The sequence below is a fragment of the Falco punctatus genome, assembly GCF_963210335.1.
Source record: "Falco punctatus genome assembly, chromosome: 5".
NCBI classification, from domain to species: Eukaryota; Metazoa; Chordata; class Aves; order Falconiformes; family Falconidae; genus Falco; species Falco punctatus.
The window spans coordinates 42,648,003-42,672,850 of record NC_137584.1 but is presented as its reverse complement, the minus strand read 5'-3'; the positions used below and the strand labels follow the sequence as shown (position 1 = coordinate 42,672,850).

Here is a 24,848-nt window from a genome sequence, read left to right as displayed (position 1 = left end):
CAAGTAAACAGAAAGTTCAAATTAAGATTATCTTAGTGTTTCTTGGATGGCACTTTACCCTCCCAGGTCCCTTGCCTCACTGAATGCACAAAATGTTGCTCTCAGTAAGGATCTATTTAATTTATTGTTATTGATGTACCTTTTCCATCCACTCAATTTTCTGACACTTGCACTACTGGAAGTATTTCACCAAGCTGTTGATTCTTTGTGAGGGCTAGTGCTAGTAGAGGGCAAAACATCTAGTTTAACAGACACTCCAGCTAGCAACATATTCCAGAAATATTATTATGCTACAGCTACATGGTTCCCAACCTATTTTTAGACAGGAATCACTGAGGGGAAAAAAAGACCATGTTCCTTGTCTTACCTAGACCCAGCTCCCTCCTCCTCCTACTGCCAGCCTAAGAACTGTAAGATTCCTTGGTTCAGTAGCACAAAGAATTGCTGCCACCTGCTCCTTATTCATGCCAGAAATGCACTAAAACACTGAAAAGGACTCAGCTGATTCCATCCAATGTCAATTATTTAAGTTTCATTTGGGTTATCTCTAGCTCATGCTCTTAGACCAAGCAGAGAGCACTTGCATAGGCTCCATTCACTGACACCTCAACTGCCATTCCTAAAACAGTAGTGTAGAAAGAATTTACTTACGCTGAACAAACCTTGATCCTTCCCTCCCCAAACTTAAGACCATTTATTCCTCCAGTTTTTCCAACTCAAATTTTCTCCATCCCTCCACAAGTGATTTTTCCAGCTGCAACTCCAGAGTTTTCATCTGTCAGTCTTTTCATACACCCAGACCTAGCAGCCTCCCCCACTATGACCCACTCACAAAGCAAGCTCATACCTCTCAACCCTTCTGCCTACTTCCTTATGCTATTAATCTTCCTGCTTAGCCAGTCCAAGTCTCCCATCCTTGCTCCCTCCCTCTGGTAACACCCTGGTAAATGTCTCCCTCTCATTGATATTCCAGGTGGCAAGGGGTGGGGAGCAGAAGAGTTTGCTCTCGGTCAAGACCAACTTGAGGCTAGAGCTGAGTATACAGGCATAGTCAAGTCATGTCCATTGCCAGACCCCAGGACATGCCTGCTCTTAACACCCGAAATGCCTACTGGCTGTTCATATTCCCAGACACGAAAGCACACACTAGTTGGTATTTTTCAAAAGCCCCAGTGGACAAATAGGGATGAATTTTCACAAACAAAATAAAAACCATTGTATCAGCTTTCTCTCTGCTCTAACCCAAGGCAGGAAAACACTGAATACAGCATATCAGGCTGTGCAGGGTTTTGTTTGGGTGGATTTTTTTTTTCCTCAGACAATAACATTTTCAACCCCTCTGCTTCTCACATTCTCAGGAAGAGTTGTATTCTATCAGCTGAAGTTGTCCAAAGATACCCACAAAAAGCAGACTCCCTGATATGAATTTAACAAAACAGAACACAGGTGCTAAACAGAAAATATAAGCAGTCTAAATAAGTACAACACATATCCTTCTTATAAGGAAGGAGGAAGAAACTGCATAATGAAGAATAAACACTGCACCCTAAACCACAAGTTAAGAGCAATAACTACATAGGTACTACAGTACAACTGCACCCACAGGAGGCTTCCACTTTTTGTTATCTGGTTCACAGAAAACCTACTTGAATAGCAATTATTTCCAAATGCCTGCCTTTTTTATTGACCTATAGTAGCTGTGCAGTAGCTTGGAAGGGGGTTAAGGCCTTTCGCTAAAATAGCGGCAACTTCATCACTCCTCTGCCAGAAATAAGCCTTTATGTAGAAACAGCAGCCAATACGTTACCTGCACTTCCCTAACAGCAGCAACATCCTTTAGGGGTTGTTCACGCTAGGGGGAAGGTACCTCAAGGCTGTCTGCTGACAACAGGGCACCTGAGGCATTGAACACATAAACTTCCATCTAGCTATTTAGTTAGCCACCCTTAACTATGCAGAGTAAGCTTGCAACACCAACCACACTCTCAGTAAGCTGCTACCTCAAAGGAAACCCACATATTCTACTGCTAGACTCAGCACAGAGCATGACAGAAAATGGAGCTATGCACTACCACCTTGTTTCTTAAAACTGGTACTGAAATAGGATCAGGATACAGATTCTGCTACTGCTACTCTGACACACACACCTATATTTTCAAGACAATGACTGGTGAGGTTTAGAAGCTGAAATAGTTTTGTTGTGTTTTATCTTTTACAAAGAAGGGTACAAATTAAAACAGCAACTAAGATGAAGTCTATTGTGCCTTATTTTAAAATAGAGCTAGTATATTTCAATGCGCAAGTCATTTTACACATTAGTAATCAGAAAACTCACTTTGTCAACTACTACCATTTGAACATGGTACAGTCTCTTTCATTTTTAATCCATTTAAAATTTGAATGTGACCTGAATATGATGGTAAGTATAAAACATACACGTCCCAAAAATACAGTAAGAGTAATATGAGCAGTAAGTGTTGTAGGTAAATTTTCACCTGCAGTTGTCAAGAAACTTGGTATCATAGATGCTCAGCCTTTCTAAGATGTGACAGGAAACATTAAAGGCTTATATATAAAGTAGCTGTCACTGGTGCATTTTACATGTAAATATGGGTTATAAAAACTACACTAAAAATAGTTATTGTATGGACTAAAAATTAGACACGTCAAATAACATACAGTGAATAGTTTTTCTTCATTTGTGAAACTACTTCACAACCTACAGCTTGGCTTTGCACCTTACCTAGCATGATTTATTTTGCTACTGTTATTTTACTAGAAGAAATGCTATCTAATAATACAAAGTCAATTAGTTCTTCAGAGCTTCTTGACACTATGTGCATTTAAACTTGAAAACACCTTAAGGTGATAGTATCTCCATTACAGCTTTTACCCCCCTTCTTCAAGGATTTATCTTGCTACATCCACGCACTATGAAGGAGATTACATCCTTGATGTTATTCATGTGTCAATACCTGGAAAAATACAAGCCACCTGGGGCAGGAGGGTGTGGTGGCAGTATTTGGGTTTTGTTTCTTTTTGGCAGGTTGTCTCCTTCTGTCACCCACCCACCCCCCACCCCCTTAAGGTACACTGAAATTAATAAAAACTGTTCAAAAGTTCTTCTAAACAGATGTTCTGGAAAGCCTATGCATCACAACTATGAACATCTGTAACAAAGTGCAGCCAAAAATCCTGTAGCCTCCATGATCTTGTCAAAATTCATAGGCTTAAGTACTTGGAAGTTTTAGTCTAACTCCCCATTTTAGAAATAGGAAGAAAGGTGACAACAGTACATAAATTTGGTTTTGATGAACAACTTTTTTTAGTATTTGTTTCAGCTATATGTTCAGAAGTTCAAAAGGAAAAACAACCTCTTACTACTGCTGTTCCTCATAGCAGGATTTATCAGTAAAACTATCAAAGGCAGCAGGACCAATATAGTAATCTTACTAGTAGGGAAGTGTTGTGGTATGGTAGGTACCAGAACAGATCTTCATTAGCACCCCAAGCTGCATTAGGAAGAGTGGCGCCAAAAGGTTGAAGGAGGTGATCCTTCACCTCCACTCAGCACTGGTGCAACCTCTGAAGTACTGGGCCCAGTTCTGGGCTTCCCAGTACAAGAGAGGCATGAACATATACTAGGGTGAGGCCAACTACGGGCCATGGAGATGATTAAGAGACTGGAGCATCTAACGTACAAGCAGAGGCTGAGCATGCTAGGGCTGTTCAGCCCAGAGAAGAGCAGGCTCAAGGGGATCTGATCAACGCACATGCATACCTGATGGGGGAAGTAAAGGTGGCAGAGCCCTTCTAAACTCAGCTTTCCTGTGATTCATTTTTTGCCACTGCAAAGTAAGCTTTACCCCCTCTTTTCTTCTCTTCCTATTAGTGCTTAGTATGAACTAAAGTAATCTTAATAGTCTTAAGAGCAGTGGAAATACTGCATGCAGATTTAAGTGTCACACTACTGTACCTGACAGCTCTGAAAACCTATAGGAAAAAAGAAAGGAAAACTTAAAGTGAGAGGAAAAGCTGCAATACTAGTTATTAGTTTTTCACAGAGCTTGTATTTTTTAATAAGATAAGCTCTCAGGAGTATATTACAGAAACTAGCAATAAGAAGCTTTTTACAATCTTCTCTCAGGAACTGCCACGTTAAAGCAGCAGGTGAAAGTTATGCTAAGAGGGTAATTCAAGAAAGATCAAAAGTCCAAAAGTGGTAAGACATAGCTTCAAGAAAGCAAAACTAAGCACAGAAATCACAGAAAACCCACAGGAATGAAGGAGATAAACAGAAACAGCAACAAAAAAGGTATTCAGAACCAAGAACATGAGAAACCCCGAGAAGCAGATTTGCCAAATTTCAAAAGAACCTCCTCTAAAAAAGTCACTAGCTCTTTCCCTACCTAGCTAAATGGGTGCAGAAACTTACGAATACCTTGTTATCCAAATCCAATCCAAGTACCAGCCTACAACCTCCTAAATGAAACCCAGGAAACTCAATCTTACCCTTTTTCAATTTGTTTCTGTATCCAATGACAGAAGTAACATTTTTTTTGTAAATATGATGTCAATAAATACTATAAGCAAGCAATGGTTCATGCAAGAATTAGCTTGGTTCTGAAGCAAAGTTCTTCCAAGCACAGTTGTTGCTGAAAATCAACTGAAATAACCAATACTAAAAAGGCAAGTAAGTAGTAAACTTTCACTGACTTTGTAAAAATCAAGTGCCCTGCCACCTCTTTATGCACAGAAAATGTGATGCTACACATATACAAAAAACACAGAACAGGAGTACTGGCTCAAAAGCCAATATTCCTTTAACAGTCTGAAAACACTTATCTAAATACTTACAGTACACTCTTGCATCTCCTGTTCCTTAGTTGCCAGCCTCATCACCAGAATGTTTTCTCTTCGGGCAGACTCTTGCTGTTGCTGTTTCAACTTCTCTTCAGATTCTCTCAATCCCGTCACATCATTAGCTAATACAAGTAGTAACACACAAGAAGCACATGTTTTACAGCATCTTCTCATGAAGATTTTTAAAAGCAGCTAAAAGAATCTAAACCCCAAATTCATACACAGAGTCAAGAGTCATAAATGAACATGACTATAACCATAAATATGAACAATCAGAATACCTTTAAAGTATTAGAAAAGCTTGACAACAGTTGGTTCTAAATATATCTTTCTGATCCTTTCTCAAAGCTTACTAAACTTTTGAAAATGTTTCCATGTCCATATAGGAAGTAACTTTAAAATTGCTTGCTTAACTGTTATTACAACTTGCAGTCTGAAACTTGGGAAGTTGGAACTGTCCAAGGTGGGGGAGGAAGGAAGCCTACACTGGACTAGAAGTGATCCTCAGTCTGTAGAACAGTACTATTTGTGGTCAATCCTCAAACTGGTCTCAACACTCCATGAGTAAACAGCAAGACATTCAAGAACATCAGAAACAGTGGTTCAGCCTTAACTAGAATTTTTCTGACCTATGAACATTTAATGAAGTTTATATATATGAAAGATGAGAGAAGGCAGCACAGCACATTTCTAAATTATTCACAGGAACACGTGCAGTCTGATACAAACAGTATCCATTCACTCTACTTGTCATGTACAAAAATACGGGAAGTTGGAATAATTAAGATTTCTACTTCTTTTATTAATTACTTGAGAACAACTGGCTGTGAATGTAAGCTGAGAACGTCACAAATTGCTTCAGAACAATTACTTTAAATAATTATTTGCAGATTAATTCAGTAACACTGATTACTACAGCCTGTTATTAGTTTCCAAAATTGAGAAACTGAGAATGTTGAAACAACTTGCTTCTTTATCTATGACAGGACAATTTGAAATTATAATGAAATCCAATGCTTACATTTGCTAATTTTAGTCTCTCCAAAACTCAAACTTTATGGGGTGGCTGTAGAAAAGGTGCATAACAAGAGAAAACAGAGGACATCCACTTGGACCAACAGAAAAACACCCCTTCAAACTCAGCGGTACTGAGTCTTTAAGAATTTAGATTGAAAAGGTAAGTGGAAAACAGGAAATAGTCCGTCTCTAGCTGCTAACACAATTTTTAAGAGTGACTTAGAATTAGCAATTTCACTTCCAGAATGTATTCAGCTTTTTCCATTTAAAAGTAGGATGGTTTTCTCATATTCTCTTTTGAAAGACTGGAGTACAGACCAAGTTTTAAAGACCAAGACTGACAATCAAATAATTAATTTGCCTAATCAGATCAAACATTACTTGGGGACTCATTTTAGATCTTCATCTCTATAAACTACTCCACTTCCTATGTGGTTTCCAATCCTGTGAGACTACTGAAGGCACAAACGTTTATGGAATATTTTGGTTAAGGATAACATTTCCTTTCTAATGGAAAAGTCCAGAAAATACACCTATTTGTGGCATGACTTTTTAAGACTTCTTTTCCCCTAGCAGTCTGGGTATAGATGGTCCTACAGGTACAAAAATACACTTTTTAGATGCTGTGTAAGATCTGCAAGGGAAAACTGGGGGCTAAGAAATTGGGAAAGACTAGAAAAATCAGGGACTTTTTCTGACAACTAACTGATATACATATTATTAGCTCTTTATTTCTAATGGTTTTAGAAAGCAGACATTATTTGAACACTGCTTTATGTAAGCATTCAGGTAACTCGTACCATTTTGAAACTTGGTTAACTTACAATTAAGGTCTGTGTACTTGCCCTCCAGAGCTTGCACATATGCTTCATACTGTTTCCACCTATTGCAGAGAGGAAGAGAAAAACATTTTCTGAAGCTCAGTTTGTTACATCAGGTCACCTCATTCCTAGCTTTGACAGTATACTATCACACCATGATCAAGAAATGTCAAGAGGGAATTACACAACTGCATAAAAGACAATTCCAGTTTTCAAAAAGGGGCTTTTAATCATGGAAATAAATACACTTTGCATCAAAAAAGGATAAAAAGGTAGCTGTCTGTTAAAACACTTAAGATTGACATCTGAAAACTTACTGTAATATTTTGGACAAACAGTAGGATCAAACACTTATTACTTAGTTATCTGTGTAAAGTACCCAAGATATATCTCATTCTCAAAGCAGAACAATTAAAACAAAATTCTGCAACAGAAACCATGATACAAAGACAACATTAAGTCTGTTACCAAGTGAACAAGACAAGCAGGAATGCATTACAATACACTAGAATTGGCAGTCCAGGTTAAGTAGTTACACCAGCTCATTCAAATCAAGACTATACTCCGATTATATTCATCAATCAGAAGCCAACCAGTTTAATAACTCTTAGAAGGCATGTTATTTAGCTGCTCATCCACAGTCAGAAAACATCACACAAAAATAGCAATGCATTTGATACAAACTATCAAATCAGTAGCAAAGTCTGCAGTAAATATTAGCACCACATGCCTTATTAACAAAGTTCACTGGATGTTTTTGGTTTTTGTTTGGGGTTTTTTGTGGGTGGGCGTTTTGGGGGTTTTTTTTGTTTGTTTGTTTGTTTTTTTTGTGGTTTTTTTTTTTTTTTTTTTTTTTTGGGGGGGGGGGGGGGGGGGGGCGGCATGGATGTGGTGGTGTGTTTGTTTTTGAAGAAGTAATTTGCTCCTAACCATGTGTCTTCCTGATGGTGTAATTCTACATGAGACAAATTCATCTAACACCTTACCACTACGGAAGGGGAAGGTTTCTTTTCCCTCCTTCCAACTACCCCTTCTCCCTATCACTTGTTTAATTCTCCCTGTCACCTGTTTAAAGCCACTCAGCATAACTGCTATTTTAACTCCAACCTACACCACTATTCTCAAAACTATAAAATCTAGCTATAGATAATTTTTGACCATTTAGTGAATTCAACCAGCTCATTAAAAGGTCTAAAAAGCATCAGATATGTAACAGCAAGTGAGATCACATCACTGAGAAAAGCAAAACTAAGCACAAGATTTCTAGCAGCAACAAAATTTTGCATCTCTTCAGCTGAATGTGAAAACAGCGTGAGTTAACTCCCTTAAGCTCTGCAGAAGAGCCCAGTGTGTTGCTATTTTACGCTTAAACTTACCTCTCTGCTTAAAAAAGAATACTGTTAGAAACAAAAGTTTCACCATTTGACCACTAAAGTTCTGTAAATTCACGAGATTTCAATCCCACAAAACTGAAACAGTCTACTAAATAGCAAACCTGGAAATAACCTAATTTTTTTACATGAAATAATTATATGACATGAAAGAATTGGCCCTCAAATACAGCTGCAGAATTGACTGACTCCCAAGTTAAATCTCACAGCCTGAAAACAGTCATTCTGTCAAAATCATGACCTATCCTCACCTACGACAACAGGAGCTATACAAAGAGTGAGTGAAACAAAGACCTGAAACACAAGTCGACGTGACAGACCACGGGGGGAGGGGGGGGACCAAAAAAACCCAAACCATAGCCCATGGTCATCAAGAACATCAGAGAATACCTCTAAGTCACCTCTCGACAACTATGAATATTTAAGCAAGAACTGAATTTCTGGAAGAGAAAAGCCAAAGCACACTATACCATACCTTAAGTCACATGCCTGACAACTCTAGCAGAAACATGACTGTTCAGACATAATGTTTTATCAAAATCCTGGTGAAGACTGTTGCTGCTCCATCTTCAAGCAAGTTATATTGGGTCTGGCTGAAATGGAGTTAATTTTCCCCACAGCAGCCCTTGTAGTGCTGTGCTTTGTATTTGTAGCTAGAAAGGTGTTGCCAATACACCATTGTTCTGACTACTGCTGAGCAGTGGGGGCATAGCATAAAGGTTGCCTCCCCAGTTGTTCCCCCCTTTACCAGCAGGTTGGAAGTGGGCAAGATCTTAGGAAGGGATATAGCCAGGACAGCTGACCCAAAGCTATCAAAGAGACATTCCAATACCATATGACACCATGCTCAGCAATAGAAGCTAGAAGGGCAGGGGGGGAGGCATTTGTTGCTGTGACATCTGTATTTCAGAGCAACCACTATACACACTGAAGCCTTACTTCCTGGGAAGTGGCTGGACATCACCTGCTGATGGAAAGTAGAGAATAAAACTTTTGTTTTCCTTCTGTTTCTGTGCAAGGCCTTTGCTTTTTTAAACAGCCTTTACCTTGACCCACAAGGTTTTTTTCCAATCTTATTTTCTCCCCTCCCCATTCTGCTGAGGAAGGGAGTGATAGAGCAGCTTGGTGGGCATCTAGCACCCAGCCAAGGTCAACCCACCACACAAGTTTACAAAATGGTACAGAACAAACTTGTGATCGTGACACTGACATAGTCAGAACTCTTCAACAATCAAGCCATCAGTTTTAAAACTTAAGTTAATGTGGTAGAAAAAGTTTTACTTTCACACACATGCACTGTCTCAATTTTGCTACAACTACAGATCTCAGAAGCAATTTTCTCTTCTAGCAATTGACCTGGTTTTCAGCTCACTTGAGACAAACCAGAAAGCTAGTAACAGAGAAAAAAATCAGTAGCAGCTTAGTTGAAGCAATTAAGATTAAAAAAATGATGGTTAAAACAACAGTCAAATAACCTAAGAGCATCAAAACAAGAAGTGAAATAATGAAGGCTTAGAAACATTCACATTAATGAAGCAGACCATTCTTATACATTACTTCGGCTCAGGAAAATCATCAAGGATACAGGCAGGCCCTTACTGAAAGTGGACTGGTTCCTTTTCAATCAAACTTCCAGTTGTGATTCTTCATCTGACCTGTACACATTTTTGTAGTGATCTCACTAATCCTGAGGACTAACATGTCAAAATATTTACCAAATATAACAATAAAGTTTCACAAGAACATTCATGAAACCAAGTTAAAGAAAAAAACCCTAAGATTTTTCTTTTATATATATATACACACACACACACTCTTTGACTAGTTTTAGGTAAGAAGTCTTGTGATGGCCCCAATAATATAGTTTTCACTTCCACATCTACTAACTGACTTGACTTTAAACACCTTTTACGATTTCAAAGTTCTTAGGTCTGCTAACTCTTCTTGTTCAGTGCCTTTAATAATGTATTTTCCTAAACACTCTTTCCAGCTTGCTTCACTATGATCATTTTCCTTTGTTTATAGTAGCAGCACAGGTCATTAACAGAGGGAATTCTATCTTTGAAAAGCTGAAGTTACAAGCTGTAGCTTCTGAAGTTACGCCAAAAGAAAAAAAAAAAAGAAAATAAGGAACCACAACAGAATAAAGCATTTAAAAAAAAACCCAAAGACACTGAAGACCATTGACAGGGGTTTTTTTTTAGTACTTCAACTCCAGACAATGTTAATTCTTACCTGTTTATTCCTTCTTCTCCATTTACTATATCTACACTGGTAGACAAGACCAGATGATACTAAGAACATACAGCACAGGTGTAAAACTATTTCTAGGTCTCAAATGACTACATGAATGGTGCATGAGTCTGTAACACCATTCTCTAAATGAACAATTCTCACAGAAAATCTCGATTTACCTGTACAATTAAAGGGCAGTACTTCTAGATGCAGGACTTTGGTCTGAATCTCCATGCACAACAGTTCTGCTTCTATGCTTTTTCAGTAATACGGACTCTCTCTCCCAGATGCTGACACGCAAGGCTGAGGTAAGCCTGCACTGCCATTACATGAATCTCACATGCTAATTTCTCACACAGAGCTTGAAAGAGGTGACAAGGACAGCAGGTTTGGGGAGTGTTGTAATGATGCCTTTGCTCAGTGATGAAATCTCAGCCATGCTATGTTGAAACTAGACAGCAGAAGCTGAAGCTAATCTAGCAGTGGATGTTGTATCACCTAGAAATGCCAGCTACCAAGCACAACCCCAGTACAATCCAAGGATTCAGAGCTGCAAGTTAATGAAAAAAAGCAAGTATGATCTGAAGCCTCCATTAGGCCCTACTGATATGAGGAAACTGTTAGAAAAAGTCAACTCACAGATGTCACTATATGCCACAGAGCAGGTCTTTATTTCTGATCCAGTTAGAAACTTTAATGAAAACTGTATCCAGAAATATTGTAATGTTCTGCATAAAAACACATAACTTCCCATAAAGATCTGATAAATTATTAAAGTTTCCATATAAATAGCATTCCTAAAAATTACATACTTCAAATACTTCCCAGCTAGCTAACTTTACAGGCTCTTCAGGGAAAAGATTTTTGCCCTTACACACATTCTAAAGTTCAATAAAAGAAACATGTTCTAGAAAATCAGTAGTGATGCAATCTCCAGATTCTAATTCTGACAGTTTATTTTTTAAAAATATTTGTTACTAGCACATCTTCAACTACAGGAGGAAAGCATTCCCCTCTGGGAAACTTTTTTGCCTTGAAGATGATATATCCCTTCTACAGGGTTTCAATTACACGTAATACCTGCATTAGTTTAAACTCTTTTTCAACAGGCATACGTAAAACAACACTTACACTGATGTAGAAACCCAGTTTTCAGTTAAACTATTTAAGAATTTGCACATACATGCAAAAGCTTCTTTAAATAAACCAATGATTTCTAGGAACTCACTGGCCAGACATTGTCTGAAGCCTTTCTTCCCAAGATCCAAGAAAGAGAGTTCGTCTCTTCCCACATGCAATGTTAAGAGATGCATTGGTTTAAGCAAACATGAGAGCTGCCTTGACCTCCTTGTCCCATATTGCCCCTTCTAGTACATCTGTAGCAGACTCCAGCAGCTCATCAGTGAACTTGAGTGAGAAAAAAAGACAAAGGGTAAAAGCCAGGTTTTTTTCTCTAGTAAGTTTGGTTTCCACTCAATATTGGCTTCTTGATCTGTTTAGTAGTTCACGACAGTAATCTGATGGCTAAACACTGAAAAGCTTTACAAAAGTGTTACTCGGAAAGGCACTAAAGAACAGAGCTGTACACAGAACTAGGAAGACAGTCCTGAATCACAATTACATTCAAGGGGTTCCTTACAGTCTCACAAGAACTGGAAGGTAAGCGAGATCATTATGTAAGTCAGTTAATTCCCTTCGTTCTCTGAAAATACTAAGCAGACTTCAAGACTCCATGGCTTCAAAATACCTTTATACATACCACTATTTTTCTTGGACCACTCATTTTTTATGCTAAGCTTTGGGGTTCACTTTTTCCAAGAATAAATAAGCACTTAAGAGAGTAGGGCACACATGGCATTGCACCTAAGCCATTCCAAAAGCAACTGAGGGTAAGTCCATGTAGTTTGAAGCCCAGCAACAGCAGTGCATTTCCTCAGAACTGCTTGTGCCAATCGAGGTGCTTCAGTTTTACAGACTAACCATTAGGCTAAATGATCAGGCAGCACTGATCAGATTTTTAGCTATGATCCACAGAATGCTTTGTTATCATGTTCCTGGCTCTTTCTTCACAGAAGCTCCTACACAGTCAAGCCAAGTAGCTACTACATTAAAGTAAGGAGGGGAAAGATGAAGGAAATGAGTCCACAGCAACCTGTAATAACACAAGCAGAAATTCCCAAAAGGCTGGACTGCAAGGCTTCTTGTTGATCCTGCTCACATTTACTTAACAGAAATTAAAAGTAAGCAAACTTAAATTAGGTACTTCATGGAAAAGAACAGTGAAATTGGGACTCATGGCACAGGAACTGACAAGAAAGAATTAGTATTTTCTACAGATGTATTTTATCCATGCAATTGTACAGCGATGATTATGTATTACTTAAAACATCAAACGCAGATGACACGCTCCTATCTTAAGAAGGATTTGCCTCACCAATGCATGAACCAAAAAAAAATATGCATTCCAAATCTTAAGACAACCTGGCAGCAGTGAACACATGCTTTTCTATGGCTGGAAGTAATACAGGTGTTTTTGATTGAAGTATGATACACATACAATAGTGTTATATTTTATTCCAACCTACAAATGAACCAGCTGTTAGTATAGTAATTGCTAGTTTTACATGAAATCACAATTAAAGGTGGACTTACTATAAATTCATTAAATATGCACCCCATTCAAACAAAAAAGTGTTTGTAAGGCTGCACACAAATAAAGTGGACATAGCCAAATCGTCATTTCACTTTCCACTTCTGGGTGTAACGGACAGTTACTCTCCTTCAATCCATTCAAGTGGCCTCTGAGAGCAGAAGTTGCTTTGTCTACATTAAAAAGATGATTCAACAGCAACACAGCTGTCATTAGCAAATTCCCTCCTTTATCTTCATTAACACACTTTACCTCCTTGGGTGTATTCTATCACATTTTCACTTAATATATGCTAAAAAACTTCTCTCTTCTATGGTAGCAACTGATCACAGTTGGAAGCCATTTTTTGTTCCAAGTGGCACAAAATCTATGTTTTAGTACTTTGACAGGAATTTTATAGCTGGAAGTAAGGGCATAGCTTTACAGACTTAGTAGTTTACTACTCCCAGGCATAAACTTCAGTATGGAAACTTCTATAAAAAGCTTCACAAGGTCTAAACCACTTAACACCAAAAACTTATTTTTTCCTCTGTTTAAATACATTCTCCTTTACTACCCAAAAGACTAGATACTCAGAGGAAGCCAGAAACCAGTTTTAAACATGGAACCAAACTAAGTTGACTGCCTAGAAAGAACTGTCACACCAGGAGTACCTGGCAGGATAGTCTGCCCAGAAGAGGGAGCAGCTGATCATATATGTTAAGTGCTGCACTTTCATCCTGATGTCACCACACAATTTAGTCTTGGTTCTATTAAAAAGCAGTGTCTGACTTGACAGACCCTAATAATACGCATAACTTACAGCATACAAAAATTCAGGAGTTAAAGTTTACCAAAATGCAAACACAAACTAGCAGCAGATCAACACAAGACCCACAGATACTTAGTTTAGTTAGCCTCTTGTTTACAAATCAGGATTTTCAGGTATACAGAGACAAGTGGCTTAGTTTCTTTAAGCAGGTGGTCTGCGCAACAGGATTGCAAGATTGCCTATTGTCTGTTCCATGGTGACACTTGCTAAGAAGTGAAAAACATGGCCAGGCTCTTTTTTATGCAGGTTTCAGGTGATGAGAACTTCATTATAACATTTTACTGTTAATACCTCAATGCACTGAGAAAACAACTGTGCAGACTAAGAAAACCTAGAACTTATTGTAGGAGTAAGGAGTTTACTTTTTTCTGATGCTTAAAAATAACATGCTATCTAGCAAGGAATATAAGCAACCGTATCTTCTAAAGTTACAAGTGAAGAAAAAACACTCCCGCTCATGTATTACAAAACACTGTTCACAGTTTTCTCTCTTTGGAAAACCTGTTTCCCCCCAAACTATATATAAAAATATTGAGACAAGATGAGAGCTTTATAGAAAAGATGCATCACAAAAAAGTAAAATACTTTTTCAGAGCAAGGACGCTCAAAACAATGGAAGAGGGAGGTCATGCATCTTCCATCGAAAGTTCACTAAAACACTGAGATGGAAAAACAGCTTTTTTACTTTACCTTAGGATAAGCTCGTCCCTAGGTAAAACCTTAAAATCTGCTTCACTAAGGCGAACCTATGGAGCAAAAGGAAAAGCACAACTTACCAAGCTGTCATGACTACTTGGTCGGGGGAGGGGGTGGTAAAGTTACAAGTAGTTTTAAACATACCTTCTTTGGGAGAGGTTCTTCATTCGTCATTGTGAACTCTGAAGAGGGAGGAAAAAAAAGAACAGGAGTTTTATTTAGTGCATCTACTAGTGTACAGGAAATACTGGACAATTCAGAAGCTTGTACTTCAAGTCTTTTTTATTTGCAATATTGGACCAAAATATTGGTTCCACACAGTGCAGAGCCAGAGTACAAAACAACATATGACAAGTTTACTGCTGTAATCTAGATACAAAGGCAGATTAATTTTTTCTGAAAGTTAACCAAAACTTTCTTTAGATGTCTAAAAAGCCTGTCAGTAATCTGTTCTTCCTATTTAACTAAGCAAAACCACACAACTTTGTCCATTTATGTTTAGATCAAACTGACATTCTTATGTATCTAAATCTATTTAACATTGTATTTTACGAGGTAGAGAATAATCAGAGTCTGAGAAAAGCAATTTATACTACTACAGTGTATCTTTGGCATAAAAGTAAAACATTTGTGAACATTACCACTAATGTTTGGGTTATGTTCAAAATAGTATGTTCTTCCAAGCACTTTCTTTAAGTATCTGCTAAACAGGAAGTATTAAGCAGTTATTTTAAAACACTTGTAAATATTTTTAGGAAAAGTAAGATGACAAACAAATGGCTTGAATACACTGTGAAATTCAGTTCCTCTTGTGTGCGTGCAGTGTAATAGGACTGCGTTGTGCTAGGTTAAGTATTCACACTTACTTGAGTTACAGGACATGCTTCACTACCTCAAAAGGATAATACACTGTATTTTCTCAAAAATATCGAGTTCACAAAAATTATAAGCATGTAAGTAATAATGAATGCAAGGTTTTCTACAGGTATGCACCTTTGCCTTACGCTTTCCAACAGAAAAGTTGCATGTAATACTAAGATTCTACAAGCTTGTAAAGCTGCTGTGATGCATGTATACCATGTGTCAACCAGTTATGAACACCTGGCTTTGCAAAAACAGTTATCTTAAGTAGCTAAAATAGTCTGTAAAAGTCTTTTTGGGAAAACAGAATATGTTATTTTCACAATGACACCCAACTAACTTTTCCAAATCTTAAGACATTTGTCAATAAGACAAACAAATACACATCAAATTAAGCACAGGCCTTTTCAACCTACACTAACCACTGACAATACACAGCACTTTACCAAGCAAGGCCTTGGGTAATAAAAAACACCCCAAAACAACACCCCTTTAAAAAAAAAAACCACACTAAAAAACCCCACACCAAGTGCAGTACACAGATGAAAACTTCTAAGCCCTTCATAAAATATAAACTGACATTAGAACCCACAGAACAGTTTCCAAAAACATTCAGTAGAAGCATCTCACTGATGAATAGCTGCTCCTGTTCCTAGTCTTGGTAACAAACAGGCACTTAAGTGCTTCCCCAGCCTAGGAAGTCCTCCCACATCCTCCACCTTCACCCTCACACACCAGAAGTTACTCAAGTATTTTGCTTGAGCTTCTGGATGCAGCTCCTTATTATGAGACTTTTACCAAAACCATACCTTAAATATTTTCAAGCGTAAGAGGCTATCAATACAAACTGCTGGTACCCAACTCAGTCACCCAAAATAACTTGAGATCACAGGGGGAATGCTTGTGAATACTGTGTTTAGGTTGCCTACTTCTCCTGCTTATAGTTTTCCTAAATACTTTTATAATCTTCTAAAGTCCTTTATCATTTCAAAGTAATCTTGAAGATCTTAGCAAGCTTTAAGTCCTTGACAGAGAGAAGCATGCTTTTGCGATGTCCTCAAAACTACAGCTAACAGCTATTAACCTGTGCATTAATCTTGTGCAGATGATGTCAAGTCATTATTTTGCTTCTCAGAAAGGTACCAGAAGCATACAAATAGCAAAAAAGGTGAGTTTCCCCAAAGACTTGGCTTGTGAACCCTGCCGCAGCATACCACTATTACAAGCACTTGATTGCTGCCAGTCACGACAAAGAAACCAAAAGCTGATGATCCATCTAAGGGTATCCTCTTATCTCCAGACCTCACACCAGGTTTAAGCACCCAGTTCTCTACTGCAGCACCAGAGCTGACTTCTCTAACAGCTACACCCAGCACACCACCATTTACAAAGCCATCTCTTGCTTTCAGACAACAGCACGAAAGTCCAAAAGACTGAGGCTACAGGCCACTGCACTAGAGAAGCTACTGTCTTACTACCACCTATTATCCGTTGTAGTGATAGAAACACACATTTAAAAAAAAAACATACACACTAGCTAAAAATATTCTACAAGTTACTTTGGAAAAAATAGGCTGATCACTTCTACAGATAAACACTCACTCATTTCTGTTCACATTAATTTCATTCACCTCACTACTCCCATGCAACAGCTTTTTTAACATCTAACAATTTCAACAAATGCTTAGAAATTTATGACCACTATGTATTTCCACCACTGCGCTCAGTGTTTTTCAGAAACATTAAGAGCATCAGGCTAACTACATCAGTTGTCACAATGATTTGCCTTAGCTCTATGTTCATCAAGAGATGAATCTGTATGCTACAGACAATAACACTACAACTGAAATGTTCATTCTTGGCACTTTATACAGTAACTTTTCAAGTACTGTACATCAAGAGGTGCTTTGCATCACTTGGCTCTACTCTAAAAAAAGAGGATCTCTCCTACTACACAGATCAGAAGTATTTTGCAACAACATGAAGTACTATTTTATGCAGAAAAAAAAATCAACAGAAACAACATTCCTGTATAACTGACTGGAACTAACATTTATATGCGATTTATACGATTAACAGCTTAATTGTACTATCTTAACTAAGCACTTTCATGATTTGGGGGAAAACTATGACTCCTGAACGCCAGTCCTTCATATCTGCTCCTGGCAACGAGCAATATAGAAACCATACTCCATACTTAAAGTAACATAGTCATGAGCACAGAAAGAATTTTTATGTAATCGCATCATGTTTTAGGCTTTTATGGCACTTTCAATACGAAGAGAGGTGAAAACGGGAAAGTGCGTTTTAATTTCGGGAACTCCAGTAGCCTGTACACCTTTTACTACAATGTTTAGAAAACGTGGGATTTCAGGATTAAAAAACCCTAGGATACAAAGTAATTAAATAACACCACGGATGCTGCTTTACTAGTTACGCTTAAAGTAACTGCCAGTTAGTTATTTTAACGATATGAAAAAGAGTTCCGTGAAGAAAACCCGGTCACAGACACCATGCTCCCGAAACATGAAAAAAAAAAAGCTTCAAAACACCACTCCTGACCGGGCAGACCGCACGCTCGCCTCAGGCACGGCGCTCTGGGCCCCCCCGCACACGGCGAGGCTCCCCCGCAGCCCCGCCCCCTGCGCGGAGACCCCGCCGGCGGCGGGCCAGGCGCAGCTGCAGCCGCTGACCAGCCGGCTCGCCGCAGGCGTTTGACAGACCCTGCTGCCGCCCCACCACCACCCCCCGCCCTCCTCAAGCCCAGGCACTGCCCGCCCAGGCGGGCCGCCCTCGCTCGGCTTCAACGAGGAATGAGAGAAACGCGTCTCCCGCGCCAGGGGAAGGCGGCGGCCGCCGTGCCCAGGCGTGGCGGCTGCCGAAGGCGAGGAGGAGGAGGAGGATCCCAGCCCAGCAGCCGGGCCGGGCTCGGGGCCTCGCACAAAATGGCTCTAAGTGCTTCCGCTCCTCCCCCCGCTGAGCCGAGGGATAAAGCCGCCACCGGGGTTTGGCGCCCCAGGGCCGCCAGCTGCCCGGTCCCTCCCGCGGGCCCCGCCGCCTCCCGCTCAGGAGAGGGCGGCGGTGCCGGGGGAGGCGGGCGGGGGGGCTCGGTGGCGGGGAGGAGCGCTCGCGCGGCCACTCACCTCCCGCCCGCGGTGCGGAGGCCTCGCTCTCCCAGCACGCTAGTTGCCTGGGCCGCGCCCGTCACATCGAGGGCGAAACGCCGCCACCTCTCGCGCCTGCCGCCACCTCTGCGCCCGCGACCAGCTCTACGGGGACCGCCGCTCCGGAGCCGGGGTCGCCACCGCGTCCCCCCGCCCGGGCTCCCTCGCGCGCTGCTCCCGCCCGCTCTTTATTTGCGGATTCTCTGCGCTACAAAATGGCGCCCAAGGAGGAAATGAGCGCCCGGCCGCCCCGCCCTCGCGCCGCCCCTCACGCTCGGGGCGGGGGGCTGCGCGCGCAGCCAGCGCGGGGCGCCGAGAGCCTCCGCAGCGCCGTGCGGGACGGGGAGCCCGGCAGCGGGCGGGGTGGCCTTAGCTCTGGCCCCGGCCCCGGCTCCGGCCCGCTTGTGGGGCCGCCTCTGGGGACACCGGCCCCGACCCGCCGGAAGGCGGTGCTGGGGCGCTCCCGCCGTGCTGGGGCGGCCGTTTCCTTGGGTTATTCGAACGCTGATTTAAAGCCTGTCAGTTAGGCAGGCGGCGGGCAGCGAGACGCGGGGCATGCCGGGGCAGGCGGAGGGATACGGGCGCAGCGCGGCCTCCTGCCGACGGGCGGCGCCGCTGCTGCTGAGCGGGGCCGGGCCTGCGCGCCCTGCGAGGGCGGCCGGCGAGGAGTGGGGGGGGGAGCAAGCTGCTTGGCGCCTTTTGGCAAGCTGAGGGGAAAGATGGCGTCTTTGGGAAGGAAAACGGCGCGTAGCGGTTAATAACGTGCAAGATGGGCGCCGAGTTCTGGGTGTGACGTGCAGGGCTTTCTGCCCGTCCGCCGGGCCGGGGCAGGCACCTTCCCGGCGGGGTGAAGCGAGCTCAGCCGGGTCGGTGCGAGTCAGCGACGTTAATCGACAGTGAATGAAAAGGGAGTTAAATTCCGGCTGCTTCCAAAGAAATCAGACTTCTTTTGCAGCATCTGGGAATCATAAAGCATACTGTTTGCCTTTACCTTGCAGCACTGAGCTGTAACTTAAAAACCAATTTTTTCTGTCCTACTATCCATGAGTTCTCAAGCAATGCTATTAGCACAAGTAAATACTTTCCCCTCGTGCCAGCATGGTCATAAAACTTCTGTAGGCTAAGTCAGTCCTGTCAGCTGGGTTGCACAGGTGTAACTGATAGTCACTCACTACATCAGTGTTGAAGATACTCCAGAAATCTCTTGATGACTTACTGGTAGCAGAAAGAATATAGTCGCTACAGAACAGATTCTGATGTACATCTCCCCGTATCCATCCATATATATATATATATATGAATACAAAGATTCATCAGTGAGAACTTGAAGTTTCATTTTGAAACCCATGCCATGCTACAACTTATTGACATAGTTACCCAAAAGTGGGTAAGGATCATGTTATTACTGACCACAAGGTCAGAAGGCTTTAATTAAATCTTTTTAAGTCTTATCTCATTTTTAAACTGAAAAAGATGCTGCTGCAATTATTGTTTGGGGTTTCCTGCTCTGCTCTGCCTCTGATTTCCTCCACAAATACCCTGCAGGTATTTTTTAGAAGTCTTGAAGATCCTAATTAACAGATGAAGCCATCACAGGATGGGGCAGCATGGAAGAGGCACTGAAATACCAGAGTTGATCTTCAATATGAACACTAATGTAGAAAATTGACTCAATTTCTCAGTGTGCAAATGTAAACATCACAACAGTAAAAATGCAGATAAGCCAAGGCAGACAAGAAACTGAAACTTTTTCCCTATAAAAGAGATGCAGAGATAGACTCAGGGTTGCTTCTATTCTGTGTATTTCTATTCTGTATATAAATTACCTAACATTTTCTGTATATCGGTGGCAATGTAAACACAAGATCTCCTAGTATTTGCTTGGAGTTTGGCTATTTTTTGCTATGTTCAGAAACCATGCCTCGCTTGTGTCTCTTTCAAAGTACAGATGAAGGTCTAGCTCAGATGCACTGTAAGGTGTGGGACCGTAAACCTTCCACCAGTGCCTGTTGTTTGTGTTCATGACTGTGTAGAAAACAGCCTTGCATTTTTTACCCCTTTCAGCACTTAGTTATTTTAAATGTATCTTTACAAGTGTAGATTACGTTTGTGGGAAACGTGCTAGCTGAGCAAGAGGCAAGCAGCCAGAGACATCTAGAGATAAGTGGAACCAGTCTGAAGAGCTTTATATTCTGGCCTGCTTTCCTTCTGTCCATTCAAATTAACGTGTGTATTATCAGGCTACTTTTTTGTTTGAGAAAGTAAGAGCAGCAATTTGTTAACTAGCCTGGTACCTTTGGGAAGAGGATATTTAACTGAAATAGTCTTTTATTCTGTTTGCACATTGCCTAACTCAGTGAGAACTAACATGGGACTTTCTGGTGGCACTGGAATAAACGTGTTGACACCTGCATTGGGTTGTGTTTACAGTGTGATAACTGGAGTAAATTTTCAAATAAGAGTTGCTAGCGCAAGCACCAACAGCATCATTTGTCCTCAGATGAGAGGGCACTTAACTGTCTGTCTGAGCACCAAAAAAAAAAAGCAAAATCCATACATTTGTTCATCAATAATGGTAAGATGAGGTGGGAAACATTATGAATGCATGGGCAGGACAGCTTGCTGTAATTAAACACAAGAAATAAGTATGTTTAAGGTGAAATTAATCACAGCACTTTCATGAGTTGGTATGTCTCCTGTTGGTTTAAGAAGTCATCAATTGCTGCGGACTCTCCTCTACATTTGGCTTTAACGGGAAAGTAGATTATAGAATGAGCAAGGCAGCACTGGGGGAAAAACAGTTCTCCCGTTGTTTTAAATCTGTTTCACATTGCCTCCCGGATTTAGGTTCCAGCATGTCATTCATTAACTTAATTATCCATTAACTGGAAGGCTTGTAATTGTTTTTACCTGCTCGGTACTGGGTTTCTTCAGACGGGCGCCAGCTGGGACAACGCGAACACTGAGACGCTTGGAACCTCGGAGGGGTGCTGTCTGTCCCCGTTTTGTTTGGCTCCTCTTTCCGTTCGCCGTCTGTCGCGCCTTCGCGTCCCTCCCGTGTCCGTGTCCCCCCCACCCCGGCGTGGCGTGGCGGCCGCGGGGGGGCGCTGCGGAGTCTCGGCGGGCGCCGCTCCCAGGCTGGGGGGCGGGCGGGGCGCCCGTGCTGGCGCGAAAGGCGCGTAGCGCGGTAGCCCGGGGGTCGGGGCGTTGGGGAACGGGCAGTAAGTGGGGTAAAGCACTGTTTGGAGGCGGGGGAGTCTGCAGGACTGTTACGTAGGTTTCTTCGCGTTTTAAAGTACCTTGAAATACCGGGGCCTGCGGGCGGGCTGGCTCCCGCAGCGGTTGCCCTTGCGGGGGGCAGGCAGAGCGCGGCGAGGCCGCTGCTACAGCCGGACTCGGGGGGCGCTGGGGCACCGCGGGGGGGCGCTGCGCTGTGGCGGAAGGGAGGCGGAAGGGCCTGGCAGGTAGTTGCCGGGTGAATATCGCGGTAGCAGAAAGACCCAGCCTGGCATCTGTGAACTCTCCCTCAGAATGCTGAGCTGTAAGCTCAATGCTTGTTTTATACCTGATAAGGTGTTTTTTATGGGTCTTTCGTGGAATTGTCACATACCTTTCTACCATTTTTAAAGCACAATATAGTTAAACATCTTCAGAAGGCTCTTATAAGGACTTATCTTTTGATTACCAGAGATTTTTTTACAATTTAGTAGATAAGTAAGACTCCACAAAAGCATATAAAATCAGCAGTATGGTAACACAGAGCTCTGCAGAGCCAGTGTGGTTTGCAACTGGTTGTCTCCAAGATAGCAGCAGCTGCGATGCCTGCACACACCCGTGAGGTGGGGAGTGCAAGGAAGCCATCAGGACCTTTGTTCCTGTTAGGGGCTGACCACACCAGTGAGTAAACTTCAGAGCTTCTCCTAAAGACATTCCTAGACTGATAATCAGTCAAGATACCATTACAGCTTCAGCTAAAAACAGTTTTAGGATGCTTGGTAAATACTGCAAGCTTGCATTTGAAGTACAGGTGTGCATATAGTTGTGAAGGTTATAAACCCAGGTTTTTATTGTACCTTTTCTTTTTTTAAGCCCCAGAAAGGCTGTGGTTTTACTGTACCTTTTTGGTTTTTAAGCCCTAGAAAGGCCGTGGTGGTTTTAATAATGTGAAAATTTTTCTGTCTGAGGGGAAGACAGCATTTTTTTATTAAACACTGATTAGATTATGGGCTGTCCCTGACAAAAATAGATTCAAGGAAAACACAGACTGCTTTTAACACAGCCAAGAACATTTTTTGCCTATCATGAACTTCTTTGCCAAGGACTCAATCAGTCAGGTTGGAGTTTGAGGTTGAGGAATTTTAGAAAACATCAGTCTCATCCTCACTGGGAAACAAGTTTGTTCTTTGAGATATACCTTATGTGCTGGACCTACCCATAGATAACTGAGTGTCAGGCCACTGGTAAGAAAACCTGGAAAAAGAATTAATTGTCTTTCTAGATGTGAGAAAGGGCCTTAAGGTCCTAAAGGTACTTTGCAAGCCTGAGTGCCCTGTATATCCTGGCACTATGTCACAGTACATGGAGAAAGGGAAGGGCTTCCTCAGATCTTTCCCAAGTGAAAAAGGCTCTGGTTTTCAGGAAATTAAGTTTGCTGTCAAGCTTACTTATTTTGATAGCTGATGAATTTTTATTATTTTTTTTAAGGAGAGAAAAAAAAGGATAACTTTGCTGTTGCTTTCTCAAAGAGCAAAAAGCTGGCTTTTTGCTTAGACCAGCCAAAGAACAATTTGTATTCTCTATGAGGAAGAGAAGTAATATCAGACACAGACAAAGCATAGAAGTCTTGTATCTAAAAGGTGAATGCCTCTTAAATGGCTTCAGATGAGAACTATGGACCCCAAAAGTATCAGAAGATTATGAGGTGTCTTGCGCGATTACTGTGGCAAGGTTTGACTCCTGTCTTTGAAGGCGCTGGTTTTAATGGACACTGCTGCAAAAGTAGTTAGGTGTGTTCCCTGCTGCTGGCAAAGAATAAAAACCAGAAGAGAAATAACAAAACCCGGGATACTCGTATCACTACTAGTAACAAAGTCCCAAATCTTTGTCAATTATTTGACATTAAAATTATGTATTATAAGTATCCTATCCCACAGCAAAGGGCCAGTTCCATAAAATATGAAGATGGAATGCTTCTACTGTGAATTTATGTTTTGATCATTGGGACACACTGGCATTTGTTTATTTCATTGCTGTGAGTGTTCCCTCACAGGTGCAGATCAGCTGAACACCAATGAGGACGTGAGTAACAGCATATCTGCCTGAGTGACCCGAGGAGCACATCAGTTTTTTCTGGCTGTGCAATATGGAATGATGGCAATGTCAGCAGGGAAGGGGAGGAATCCCATGTGCATGTTTTTCTGTAAGGATCCCAACAAAGCAGATATTAGAACCGTTATTTGTGTATAAGATTTTAAATACTAGAGGATTTCCTAGTACAGGAAAATTGTAAAACTGTTGGGTTTTTTAATTATAGTATGATTTTGTATCAAGTTTTATGAATCTGAAGTAATTGTAGTATATTTTTTTTTGCCTGTAAAAGGCGCAGCTTAGTTTTTGTCAAACTCACATCCCCAACAAAAGTATTCTTGTAAATACTCACTGACCAAGTGTCAGACTTACAGTAAAAAGCAAGGGATCACATTTTGGTAGCAACACTTATCTCAGTGAAGACTGAATTTAGAAAAGCTTTTTTAGCAAAACAGTAAATGAGTGAATACTGAAATGCTCTAAATTTTAGCCTATTTCTAATAAAACTGAGCCACCATTACCAAATGAAAATGCCAAAATCCTTGCACTTTTAGTATTTCATATAATGCAGAAGTCCATTTCATTATGTTCGTAGAAAGGTAATAAACAAACCTTGGGCAACATAGCCTTACTCTTTTACTGACAGCAAGTAAGCTTTCTGTCCTGAAGTGACGTCCTCATTTTTACTGACTTCATTTCCCAGAGCTTACATTTCCAAGAAATGTTAAGATGTACCAGCACAGGGCAGTAGTTTGCTGTTGAGTATTATGCTGCTCATTAACTACACTGAATTTAAGAACACAGCTGCCTAGTTAAGTTTAATAGGGTTTTTTTTCCTACATTTAACTAACTTAACTTTGATCTGTACCATACGTGTTTCATAATTATTTGCCTTTGTGCAATTGCTATGTTATTTTGTTCCTTTACGTGTCCCTTTTATCCATTTGGATCTCAATCCTGGACACCATCCAAGCAGAGTTAAATAGGATACTGCAAGTCTGATAAAGATACCAAGATGAAACTCATTCACCT

General features: G+C 41.1%; 1 protein-coding gene across 2 annotated transcripts in view; it reads right to left on the bottom strand.

Moving 5' to 3' along the window:
• The window catches only part of WTAP (WT1 associated protein), a 28,507-nt gene extending 9,745 nt beyond the window's left edge, over window positions 1-18,762 (bottom strand). The window contains exons 1-5 of one of the 2 annotated variants that reach the window (XM_080390610.1): window positions 18,489-18,762; window positions 14,629-14,666; window positions 14,479-14,534; window positions 6,705-6,763; window positions 4,858-4,985 (exon numbers count right to left, since the gene is read on the bottom strand). In XM_080390610.1, the coding sequence (XP_080246736.1) occupies window positions 4,858-4,985; window positions 6,705-6,763; window positions 14,479-14,534; window positions 14,629-14,658 (273 nt within the window). In that variant the 5' untranslated portion in view covers window positions 14,659-14,666; window positions 18,489-18,762. The remainder of the gene's footprint in view (window positions 1-4,857; window positions 4,986-6,704; window positions 6,764-14,478; window positions 14,535-14,628; window positions 14,667-18,488) is intronic. The other variant, XM_080390609.1, reaches the window with a different exon arrangement.
• Between the last annotated feature and the right edge of the window lie 6,086 nt (window positions 18,763-24,848).